The sequence below is a fragment of the Chlamydomonas reinhardtii genome, chromosome 15, assembly GCF_000002595.2.
Source record: "Chlamydomonas reinhardtii strain CC-503 cw92 mt+ chromosome 15, whole genome shotgun sequence".
Taxonomy (NCBI): Eukaryota; Viridiplantae; Chlorophyta; class Chlorophyceae; order Chlamydomonadales; family Chlamydomonadaceae; genus Chlamydomonas; species Chlamydomonas reinhardtii.
The window spans coordinates 1,773,206-1,785,024 of NC_057018.1; the positions used below are offsets into that span (position 1 = coordinate 1,773,206).

An 11,819-nucleotide genomic window follows, 5' to 3' on the forward strand; every position below is an offset into this window, starting at 1 on the left:
CGAGGAGGAGAGCGTGGGGGGAGGGACGAGCGAAGGGGGAGGGATGCGTAAGGGTAGATAGAGATGAGTGCGGGGGGAGGGATGCGTGAAGGGGGTGGGATGTGGTGCGTGGGGGCGTGTCTCATGTCCATTCTCCTCACCTGGGAATGGTGACGCCCCCTGAATCCTGTTTCCCAAGATTGCCCACCGTCTACCATTTCCTCAGCTAATCCTGAATGTAACACCCACACCTCAACCTCTGACGCCCTCACCTCCACCCACCCACCCACCCACCACCCCCTCCTCGCAGGTTCGCAAGGGCGTGCGCCTGGTGAACAACGTGGGCAACGTGCCCAAGATCGTGGGCGACAACGGCCGCATCGTGCAGGTGGGAATGGAGGGGAAAAGGGGGGGAAAGGTGGGGGAAAGAAGGGGGGTAGGAAGCGTGTGTGTGTATGTGTGAACGTGCCCAAGATCGTGGGCGACAACGGCCGCATCGTGCAGGTGGGAATGGAGGGGAAAAGGGGGGGAAAGGGGGGGGAAAGAAGGGGGGTAGGAAGCGTGTGTGTGTATGTGTGAACGTGCCCAAGATCGTGGGCGACAACGGCCGCATCGTGCAGGTGGGAAAGGAGGGGGAAAGGAGGGGAAAGATGGGGCTTGGGACAGCGTGTGTGTGTATGCGTGATCGTGGGCGACAACGGCCGCATCGTGCCGCTGCAGGTGGTTGGGGGGCGGGGGGCGGGGGGGGGGGGGGCGTCCAGAGGGATCGGAGTGATTTACAAGTTGGAAGTGGGGGGATGGGGACAGGAGGGGGGGGGGGTAGCCTTTCATGAAGATCGGAGTGGACAAGTGCCGACGCCCAGTAGCACATGTACGGGGGTATATTCAAAGCTTCTTGGTTCGCCTACCCGACTGCGGTGTGCGCGTTGGGCGTGTAGGTGTGTGGGATTACTGGGGGGGGAGCCATTTTGGAGGACGGCGTGCGCATTGCCCCCAATGCAACCAACTAGCCTAACCAATCCTAGCCAACCCCCACCGCCAACAGACAGAACCTACGTACAATCTGGTCGGCAACTCACCCCAACTGCCACTCCCGCACCCACACACTTATCAAACCATCCAAACACAATCCCAACACAATGCTAATACGACCCATAACCACCAACAGAATCCTTACATCAATGCATTCCTGATCATTTCAACTCCTCACCACAGATCCTGTACAACCTGGTTGGCAACGCCGCCAAGTTCACTCGCCAGGGCATCATCTCCATCACCGCGGGCGTCAGCGAGGACAACGCCAAGGTGTGGGGGGGCGGGGGTGGGGGAGGAGGGTGTTTGTGTGTGTTTGTGTGTGTGTGTGTGTGTGTGTGTGTGTGTGTGTGTGTGTGTGTGTGTGTGTGTGTGTGTGTGTGTGTGTGTGTGCGTGTTAAAAGAGCACAAGGAAAACAAAGCGGCAATTGGTGTGTGCGGGGGGGGGGGGCAGGCGTTCGGAGCCCGGAAGACGAAGAGATAAAGTTTGATGAGTATGGAATGACGGCGTCCAGTGGGAACCGCGGCAGGCGGGGTAGGGTGGGGCGGGAGGGCGCAGCGGGGGCAACGCCTGGGTGGGTGTGTCGGAGGGACGGTGAGGGAGGGCGTGGGGTGAGGGTGGGGGGCATGGGATTGTGCGGCATGAGGGCCGGGCTGAAGTGTGTGCGGCTGGGGGGGGTGCAGATACCAGCCCAAACTAAACCCAACCCAATGCAATATAGCAAAGGGGGGGGCGGGAGAGGATTAGGTAGGGTGAGAGAGGGCGAGTGCAGGCAGGCCGAGAGACAGGTGGGGAGCTGGCTGCATCGCTCTCGGCGCCTGACCCCCGCCCCCCACCCACCCTACGCCTTCACTTCTTAATTAATCATGAATGTAACCCCCCCCCCACGCTGCACCCCGCCACAACCCACCACCCTGTCCCCTCTCTCCTCTTCCCTCCCCTCCACTTCCTCAACCAATCATGAGTGTAACCCTCCCCCTTCTTTTCCGTCTCCTTCTCATTGTCCTGCCCTCTGTGGGAACCATCTTTGCAACCCCTTCCTCCCCTCTCCCCCCCCCGCCCCCCGCCTGCAGGTGTACGTGTCGGTGACAGACACAGGCGTGGGAATACCCAAGGAGAAGATATCCAAGATCTTCGGCGCCTTCGAGCAGGTGCGTGTGTGCGTGTGTGCGTGTGCGTGCGTAACCCCACCTCTCACCTCACCCCCCAATACCCCAGCACCTTCCCACCTCCCCCACGCCTTCCAAAGCCCACACCTTCCAAACCCCACCCCCTCGAAACCCCACACCCCCGCCACCCCAACCCCTTCAAAGACCACACCCCACCACACGCCAACCCCTCCATTCCCGCACCCCCCTACTTCGCTACACTTTTCTGTTACCAATGTTTGAAACCCCCCAACCACACCCCCAAACAAAACCCCCCCCCAGGCCGACATGAGCACCACTCGGCGCTACGGCGGCACTGGGCTGGGCCTTCACCTGGTCAAGGAGCTGGTGAAGGCGCACTGCGGCGACATCACCGTGGAGAGCGAGGTGTGTGTGTTGTCGGGGGGGGGGGGAACAGGGGGGAGATGGGGGCTGTCAGGGCGTGTGTGTGTATGTGTCACGGGGGGATGGGGCGGGTCAAGGAGCTGTTGAAGGCGCACTGCGGCGATAGATGCACTGGGGGGATGAGAACAGGGTTGGGCGGAGATGGGGGTTGCCAGGGCAGAGTAAGATGGCATCTGCATTCGGCTCCGTAAGCATCTTCGGTGACTGCACCTCCCGAACCTCCACACCCCGTTCGCTCCCACTCCCGCATTCCCCTGACCCGATCCCCCCTCTCCAGTCTCCACCTCTTCCGTGGCTGGTGGCCTCACCGCTTGCGGTCTTGAGGCCCCCTTCCACTGTGGCCGGCGCCCTCCTGCGTCCACGGCTACGCTTCCCTCCCACACCTGCACCCACACGCCTCGTCCCCCGCTGCACGACCCACATCACCCCTCATCACGCCCTCACGCCCCCCCCCCCCCAATGCATCCTGTACCGCTTTTCCACACATCCTTGCAACCCCCCTCCTAACCCTCCCCTTCCCCCCGGACATCGGTAACAACGTCTGCTATGCTGCTGTACTGCTGTTCCCGGCTACGCCTTCACTTCTTTGATAATAATGAATGCAACACCCCCCCCCAAACACACACACACACACTCACTCTTGCGCAACGTTTTCCTCTCTCTCTCCGCAGGTGGGCGTGGGCAGCAGCTTCACCGTGTGGCTGCCCATCGCGCAGGTGTGTGTGTGTGCGTGTTTGGCGTTGCGTGCACGTCTCTCTCTGTGTGTATGGGGGTAGTTGATTCCAAAATCGCATGAAAACCTAAACCTAAACCAGGGCGCCCAGAACCAGCTTACAGAGGGTTGGGGTTGTTTGTAGATTCCAGCCCAAACGTGACCGAACCCAATGCAAAAGAGCGAGGCGGGGTTTCGGCTGGGACTTGTTTTGTTTTGGGGGGGGGGGGGGGCGGGCTGAGTCACTGGTGGCAGGGCGGCACGGCACAAGGGGACTGGAGGACCTGAAGTGCGCTGCGGCACCTGCGCCCCGTGCACCGCCCCTTGCATGGCCCCGTGCACCTCTCCCTCCTCGCCACCCACACACCTCCCACCTCGCCTCGCCCCACCCCACCTCCCACCCCACCCCCCACCCCCCCGCCTCACCTCATCACAGGACGGCGCGATGGCGGGCAGTGTGGAGGAGAGCGACCGCGAGGGCCGGGAGGAGAAGCCCTACACGCTGTGAGTGTGTGTGTGTGGCCTCGCATTGCTAGGTGCAGTGGGGTCTAGGCGGTCCGCTAGTCAGTCAGTCAGTCAGGCAGGCAGGCAGGCAGGCTGGCCGTTCTGTCGGACTCACGCCAGGATGCACGCACGGCATATGGCAATACCCGCATATGGCCATGCAAACATCACCTCCCTCCTTCCACACCTCTCCAACCTTCCACACCTCTCCAACCTTCCACACCTCTCCCCCACCTTTCCACACCTTGCAGGGACTTCAACGGCCCACTGCGCCGCATCAGCGAGGACTCCGAAGAGGGCGGCTACCTGCAGGCCGCCGCAGCAGCAGCCGCAGCAGGCGGCGGCGGCGGCGGCGGCCGCAGCGGCGGCGGCGGCGGCGGCGGCACCAACCGCCGGAGCAGCCAGGAAAACCGTAATAACGGCGGCGGAGGAAGAGCAGGAGGAGGAGGAGGCGGTGGTGGTAGGGGAGGGGAGAGGGGCCATGCAGAAAGCGACGGGGAGCAGGACGGGCCGGGAGGGGGCGGCGGCGGCGGTGGCGGCGGCGGCGCGGGAGGGGAGGAGCAGGAGGGTGATGAGGGCACGCCTCGTGGCGGCCGAGGTGGCGGCGGCGGCGGACGGGGCGGCCGTGGCGGCGGCGGTGGCGGCGGCGCGTCTAACCAATCGAACCATTTCGGATTCTACAGCAACGGTGATAGCGGCGCAAGCGGCGGCCCCGGCGGTGGTGGCGGCGGCGGAGGCCGCGGCGGAGGCGGCGGCGGCGGGCAGGGCGACAGCGGACCTCAGGGTGACAGTGGCGGTGGCGGCGGCGGCGGCGGTGGCGGCGGCGGTGGCAATGGTGGCGGCGCTGGTGGCGGCGGCAGCGGTGGCCGCGGTCTGGGCAAGGGTCCCTCGGGCCGCGGACGTGAGAGCAGTGCTGAGAACCTGTTGACTGTGACCAAGAGCGGCTTCAAAGTTATGAAGCCTTTCTACAGGTGTGTGAGTGCGTGTGGCTGTGCGTGTGTGTGTGGGCTCGCGTATGTGTATTGGCGCTGAATTGGGGCCAAGATTGATATCACAATGCCCAGTAATACAATTGACAAGACAACATGGAACGGATAGGGGAGGGAAGCCTGGAATAACCCGAAACTCACACCTTTAGGTACCGTCAACGCGCACAAACGCCATCTTACACACCAACATGCACACATACCCTCACATACCCCCAACACCCTCACACGCCCCCAACACCCCCACGCACGCGCAGCCTCCCAGCACGCAATCTCTCTCCTAACACGCATGTCCTCTTCTTTCATCACGCAATCGCTCTCCAAACACCCACTCTCTCTTCCTTCATCACTCATCACGCAAACTATCTTCTTCTTTCTTTTTTAAACTCGCAGGGAGAAGTTCGGCGGCTGTATGGTGCTGTCTGTGGACGACGACCCCATCAATCAGATGGTGGTGGAGAACCTGCTGTCGCCCGAGGGGTACAAGGTGGAGCAGGTGAGGGGGAGGGGAAAGTGGGAACTAGCGGCCACCAAACACTGACTAAACCCATGCCCGGGACCCCACCACAACGCAAGTAGGCGATGAGACCTTACCTAACTCCGCCCTTCCCACATCCCTCCCACACATGCCTGGATTCCACCCGCCGCGTCATCTAACTAGCACCCAACCCCCACCCCCATCCCCACCTCAACCCCACAGCCCCCCCACCCACACTCCCACCCACTCTTCCTACACTTTCCCACACTCTCCCACCCATCCATACACACACTCCCACACACTCCCACACTCCCACACACTCTCCCCACACTCTCCCCACACAGGCCATGTCGGGCTCTGAGGCTCTGGACTTCCTCAAGCGCACCACCACCCTGCCCGACGTCATCCTGCTGGACATTATGATGCCGGACATGAGCGGATACGAGGTGTGTGGGAGCAGGGGAGGGGGGAGGGGGGCAAGCAAAGGGGGGGGGCAGATCGGGAGATGGGGGAGGGGGTTGTAAATTCCAGCCCAAAGTAAACCAAACGAAGCTTTGTAGATACCAGCCGAATAAACCGAACCCAATGCAAAACAGGAGGAGGAGGGGGGGCGGGGCGGCGGGGGAGAGGGGCGGGGGAGATGGGGGGGGCTTGGTTTCGATGGGATTGGAATGACCTACCCCCACCACCCCATTCTTTGCTAATCAAATCTTGGCTTCTCATGAATTCGTTATGATTGTCACCCCCCACCCTGTCCTCCCCAACTCCCCACCCGCCCCCCTACACACACACACACTTCCCCCCCCCCCACACACACACACGTGCCCCACACAGGTGTGTCAGGAGATCCGCCGCCGCTACTCCGCCGTGTCCATCCCCATCATCATGGTGTCGGCCAAGGGACACCCCGAGCACGTGATGAAGGGCCTCGAGGTGAGCGCGCATCCGTGTCGTAGCATGCGCATTTGGAGGTGGGGGTTTGGGGGGGAGGAGGGGAGGGGGAGGAGGGGAGATGAGGGGAAGGGGGGCACGTGATGAAGGGCCTCGAGGTGAGCGCGCGCGTGCGCATTTGGGGGGGGCGGAGGAGCGACGGGGAGGGGGCACGTGATGAAGGGCCTCGAGGTGCGCGTGTCGTAGCGTCCTGCCTGTGGCTTTGGTCTCGTATTGGGAAAGGCGGGAACAACCCTCCCTCCCGTCCCTCGAGTCCTCCTTGCTCCGCCCCCACCCACGCCCCCCTCCTCTCCACACACACCCAGTCTGGGTCTCGCTTTAGCTGGGTTTGGGATGGACCAACCCTTCCCCCAAGATTGCCTGCCGTGTATCATTTCCTTAGTTGATCATGAACCGTCTCCATCGGGCCACGCTCTCCTCCTCGCTCTTCTGCATTGGGTTCGGTTTGGTTTGGGCTGGTGTCTATCATACATTACCCCCTTCACTTCTTGAGTTATTATGTAATGTATGTGTTTGTGTAATGTAACCCACTAACGTCTACTCACACGCTCCCCCCAGGCCGGCAGTGTGGACTACGTGAAGAAGCCCTTCCACCGCCAAGAGCTGCTCAGCCGCATCCGGGCACAGGTGGGGTGGGAGGGGGGATGGGGGGGGGGGGGGCAGGGGAGGGGCAGGCGAGGGCGGGATGGGGGGGCCAGGGCAGGGCAGGGCAGGGCAGGGCAGGGCAGGGCAGGGCAGGGCAGGGCAGGGCAGGGCAGGGCAGGGCAGGGCAGGGCAGGGCAGGGCAGGGCAGGGCAGGGCAGGGCAGGGCAGGGCAAGGGAAGTGAGCTGCTCAGCCGCATCAGGGCGCAGGTGAGCGGGTGGGCGCGTGGGTTTAAGAGGAGGCGGGGGGGGGGGAGCAGGCGGGGCAGGGGGGGGGGGCAGGGGAGGGGAGGGAGAGTGGGACGGGAGGGAAGGGGAAATGAGCTGCGCAGCCGCACAAGGTGGGCGGGTTTGGGAAAACGTGCGGGTTGGAGGGCTGGCTCGCTCATGTACCGCACACCCTGCACACGCCGCAGCCGAGCTGCCCCCACTGCTCCTTGCGCACCGGCCGCTGCACATCGTTCGCACCCCTCCACCACCACCACCATCACCAACGCCATCAACACCTCCAACGCCACCACCATTACCTCAATCACGCTGCACGCCCTCACGCCCTCTCACCCTCACTCGCTCACTCACTCACGCCGCCACAGGTCCGCAACCGCGAGATCTTTGAGGCGGAGATGGAGTCGCGCAAGGTGCGTGGGCGCATGGTGGTGTGTGGTGTGTGGCGGGTGTGTGCGGGTGTGCGGGCGGGCGGATGCGGATGCGGGCGGGTGTGCGGGCGGGCGGATGTGGGCGGATGTGGGCTTGTTTTCGGGTGCGGGTGCTAGCGGTGCTAGCGGTGCTGTGAATCGTTGGTGCGTGGGCTGCGTGGGCTGTCCCCGTGCCGCCCCCGCCGTACACGTGCGCGAGGCCCTGCCCCTCATCACCGCCGCCACCCTCACGCCATAATGGTCGGACTGTCCCTTCTTGAATGTCGCATTCATAATAGGCAACCCACGGCATCCGCTGCTCCCGCCCACCACGCACCAAGCACCCGCCCCGCCCCGCCCCGCTCCCTGGCCCTCCACTCACACCCGCCCCTCTCACGCCGCCCACCCACACCTCACCCACACTCCCACACCTACACCCACACTCTCTCTCCCGCACAACCCACACTAGACACACACGCGGCACACGCACCCCAAACCCCCATCTATTCACTCCACTTCCGCACGGGCTGCCCCCCCCCCACCAACACCACCCCACAACACCCCCCCCCAACCCACCACCACCACGGCCGCTCATGTGGTAACGACTTCGTCTGCAGCGTTCAGTTCATCCTGTACCGCTTTTCCAAACATCCTTGCAACCCCATCTAATCACACCGTCCCGCGAACTCTGACTGGCTGCCCCTCCCCCCCAACCCCCCCCCCCCCCACCAGGTTACTGAGATGCTGAAGCGCATTCTGCCGCTGTCGGTCATCCAGCGACTGCAGCAGGGGCAGTCCATGATCGCGGACGCGCACGACGAGGTCACGGTGCTGTTCGCGGTGAGGGCGGGGGGCGGTGGGGGAAATGGAGGGGAAATGGAGGGGAGGGTAGGGGGCGTGTGTGTGTATGACACGCGTGTCAGGGGCAGTTCATGATCGCGGACGCGCACGACGAGGTCACGGTGCTGTTCGCGGTGAGGGCGGGGGGAAATGGAGGGGAAATGGGGGGAAACTGGAGTGAAGCTGGAGGGGAACGGGCGTGTGTGTGTATGACACGCGTGTCAGGGGCAGTTCATGATCGCGGACGCGCACGACGAGGTCACGGTGCTATTCGCGGTGAGGGCGGGGGGCGGCGGGGGAAATGGAGGGGAGAGGGGCGGGGTTGCGTGTGTGTATGGCACGCGTGTCAGGGGCAGTCCATGATTGCGGACGGTGAGGTCACGGTGCTGTTCGCGGTGGGGGGGGGGAGGGGCGGTGGGGGGGGGGTTGTAGATACCAGCCCAAACTGGGGGGGAGGCCGAGGGTATTCACCATGCCCAGCAATACCGGACGGGGGCGACCAGCGGGCGGCGTGTCAAGCTGGTGTCTTAGGGCAGGGTTGCGGGTTTAGGGCGCAGTGTGGTATTAGCAGTGTGGTGTTAGCAGTGTGGTATTAGCAGTGTGGTATTTGCACCCGCGGCCCCGCTGTGCTCTACAACTGCCTTTTAATGTGCAACCCCCTTTCCACCCGGATGTTCCACTTCTCTCAATCACTGAACCCGCCACACCCCTACTTCTCCTTAATCAATCATGAATGTAACCCCACGATGTAACCCCCACTCACCCATCCCACCCACCCAACCCACCCACTCCTCCCACCCAACCACCCAACCACTCCTCTTCACACGCCTATGCTACTGTACCTGCCTATGCCTTCACTTCTGAATTAATCATGAATATACTCCTCCCCCCAACAGGACGTGGCGGGCTGGCTGAGCTCGCAGGAGCTGTCGGCGCGCACCACGTCCGACGTGGTCATCGTACTGAACGAGATGTACGGCGCCTTCGAGAAGCTGCTGCTCAAGTACCAGGTGTTCAGGTGAGATCTGGGTTTGGCGGTGTTTAAGTAGCATAGTTGTGCGATAGGATTCTGAAGGTGCTGTGTAGCATCACAGAGCCGGCAAGTTAAACCCGCCACACTCACTCACCACACTCACTCCAACGCTCCCATCCTCCGCCACACTCCCACTCACACAGGGTGGAGCACACCGGAGAGTCGTACCTGGTGGTGTCCGGCCACGACGGCACACAGGTGCGTGTGGAAATGTGTGTTTGTGAGATAATGTGTGTGGGATAGTGTGTGTGCGCAGCGGGTGGCGCGAACACACCGTCGAGGCCTTTTTGTGGCAGGGTGTGTGGTGCTCAAACCGCAGGCGGGACACTCTACCATCGCAAACCCCCCTCGGTGCATTTCGGGGACGGGGACTATGGTCGCGTGCCACTCCGTTGTCAAGCATAGGCCACGCTCTCCTCCTCGCTCTATGAATGCGGATGTTACAGAGGGGACAGTCCCAGCACCCGAAGACGCTGAGCCATCACATGCTATCAGGGCCCAACTTGACTCCACCAACCCCGACTTTGCTGCAAACCCTCCCGCGGTCAAAGTCCGTGTGACTCTATGGCATTAGGTTTGGTTTGGTTTGGGCTGGTATCTACACACACACACACAACACTCCCACTCCGTTCTCCATGGCTAGTCGCGCCTCCATGTCCCCGTACTACGCCTTCACTTCTTAAATACCGTAATCATGAATGTAACCCCCCGCCCCGCAATGGTGAGTTCCGCAACACCCCATATCCCCACCCCGCTTCTCCCCCACCCCAACCCCACAGGACCACATGCGGCGTATGCTGAGCATGGCAGCCGACATGCTGAGCGCCGTGCAGCAGGTGTGCTGTGTGTGCTGTGGTCAGGGCGCGTGTTGAAACGAAACGAAAACCCGCCCAGACGACGCTGGAGTTACTGGCCGATACCTACCAATTTAACCGAGCGTTGCGACCCAGGTAGTCATGGTGTTCGTGTACACCCGCAGACGCACCAGAGTATAACCCCACCCGACCCACGCCAATTTTGCATTGGGTTCGCTTTAGTTTGAACCGGTATTCAGTTTGGGGTGGTAACCCCACCCCCCAACGCGCCTGCTGTACTGCTGTTCCTGGCTACGCCTTTACTTCTTGATTACTCACGAGTATAATCCCCCGCCCCTCCTCCCCCCTCTCCCCCCTCCCCACAGCTGGCGTTCCCTGGTGGCGAGCCGCTGCGCCTGCGTGTGGGCCTGCACACCGGTCCCGCGTACGCGGGCGTGGTGGGCATTGACAACCCCCGGTACTGCGTGTTCGGTGAGTGGATGGGGCAGGAAAGGGTGGGTGTGCGCATGTCAGTGGTTGGGTGAGTGGGCCCCTCTCCCCTCCCCTGCTGCCCGCCTCCCGCGCTGGTTTGACTTGGTTTGGTTAGTTTGGGCTGGTATCTACACCCCCTGCTGCCCGCTTCACTTGTGACGCCACAACACCGCCTTCCGTCACGGCCGCCCCACCCCTGTGACCCCACCCCGTGCCTGACCCCCTGCCAGCCTCACACCGCCCTTATACACATCGCGCTCTTCCAATGAGTCACACCCCTGGAACCCCCAACCCTTACCCTCTCCTCCACCACACCCCACCGCTGCCGCGTGTTCCCACTGCCCTTACCAAGCACCCCCCTCCACCCCTAATCTCCCCACCCCCAACCCCACCCCACCTACCCGCCACTCGCCTCCCTGATCCCCCTTTACCCCTCCACTTCTCAGGCGACACGGTGTCTGTGGCCAACGCTCTGGAGGCGCGCGGCTTTGCCAACGCCGTACACTGCTCCAACGCCGTGTACGAGGCTATGAGGAGCAAGTGAGGCCGGGCGTGTGCGTGCGTGTGTGTGTGTGTGTGTGTGTGTGTTGTTTGTGTGTGTGTGTGTGTGTGTGTGTGTGTGTGTGTGTGTGTGTGTGTGTGTGTGGTGGAGGAGGGAGTGGGGGAGGAGGGAGAGGGGGAGGAGGGGGAGAAGGGGGGTGAAGGGGTGGGAGGGGAAAGAGGAGAGGGCTCGAACGCTGGGCACGAGGCCATGAGGAGCAAGTGGGTTATTTCTTTTTGGGGGAGCAGGCGAGGAGGGGAGGCAGCAGGGGACGATGGGGGAAAGAGCAGGGGGGTCGGAGATGCGCGGATAGAGAGTTTAAAAGTGCCTGCGGCATGCACAGCAGGAGGCGCGGCGAGCAGGCTCCACTGCGCGTGGTCCCTAGCAGCCCCGTCCCTGGCGGCACCGTAGCCACAACACCCACAGCATTGCACACATGCTACCCACTCCCACTGAACACCACCAACGCCACCAAAACCACCACAAACACCACCAACACCACTAACACCACTAACACCACCACCAACGCCCCCCCCCCCAGGGACCGCGACCGGGCCGGCGCCATGTTCGCCCCCGCGCGCAAGTCCATGGCCGCTGGGCCGTCCGTCATGGACACCTTCGTGTACAAGGTGGGCGTGTGTTTCGT

The 11,819-nt window shown here is 62.9% G+C and overlaps 1 protein-coding gene across 2 annotated transcripts in view; it reads left to right on the forward strand.

The window, feature by feature from the left end:
* Window positions 1-11,819, forward strand: part of CHLRE_15g643503v5 (uncharacterized protein) — a 26,124-nt gene that overhangs the window by 4,778 nt on the left and 9,527 nt on the right. Inside the window, exons 11-32 of one of the 2 annotated variants that reach the window (XM_043070714.1) lie at window positions 290-367; window positions 1,195-1,284; window positions 2,086-2,163; window positions 2,443-2,547; window positions 3,237-3,281; window positions 3,714-3,781; window positions 4,033-4,752; window positions 5,161-5,263; window positions 5,590-5,691; window positions 6,080-6,178; window positions 6,755-6,823; window positions 7,432-7,476; window positions 8,206-8,313; window positions 8,397-8,447; window positions 8,539-8,589; window positions 8,664-8,708; window positions 9,210-9,331; window positions 9,490-9,544; window positions 10,126-10,182; window positions 10,527-10,632; window positions 11,079-11,172; window positions 11,715-11,802. In XM_043070714.1, coding sequence (XP_042916568.1) covers window positions 290-367; window positions 1,195-1,284; window positions 2,086-2,163; window positions 2,443-2,547; window positions 3,237-3,281; window positions 3,714-3,781; window positions 4,033-4,752; window positions 5,161-5,263; window positions 5,590-5,691; window positions 6,080-6,178; window positions 6,755-6,823; window positions 7,432-7,476; window positions 8,206-8,313; window positions 8,397-8,447; window positions 8,539-8,589; window positions 8,664-8,708; window positions 9,210-9,331; window positions 9,490-9,544; window positions 10,126-10,182; window positions 10,527-10,632; window positions 11,079-11,172; window positions 11,715-11,802 — 2,379 coding nt within the window. The remainder of the gene's footprint in view (window positions 1-289; window positions 368-1,194; window positions 1,285-2,085; window positions 2,164-2,442; window positions 2,548-3,236; window positions 3,282-3,713; window positions 3,782-4,032; window positions 4,753-5,160; window positions 5,264-5,589; window positions 5,692-6,079; window positions 6,179-6,754; window positions 6,824-7,431; window positions 7,477-8,205; window positions 8,314-8,396; window positions 8,448-8,538; window positions 8,590-8,663; window positions 8,709-9,209; window positions 9,332-9,489; window positions 9,545-10,125; window positions 10,183-10,526; window positions 10,633-11,078; window positions 11,173-11,714; window positions 11,803-11,819) is intronic. The other variant, XM_043070715.1, reaches the window with a different exon arrangement.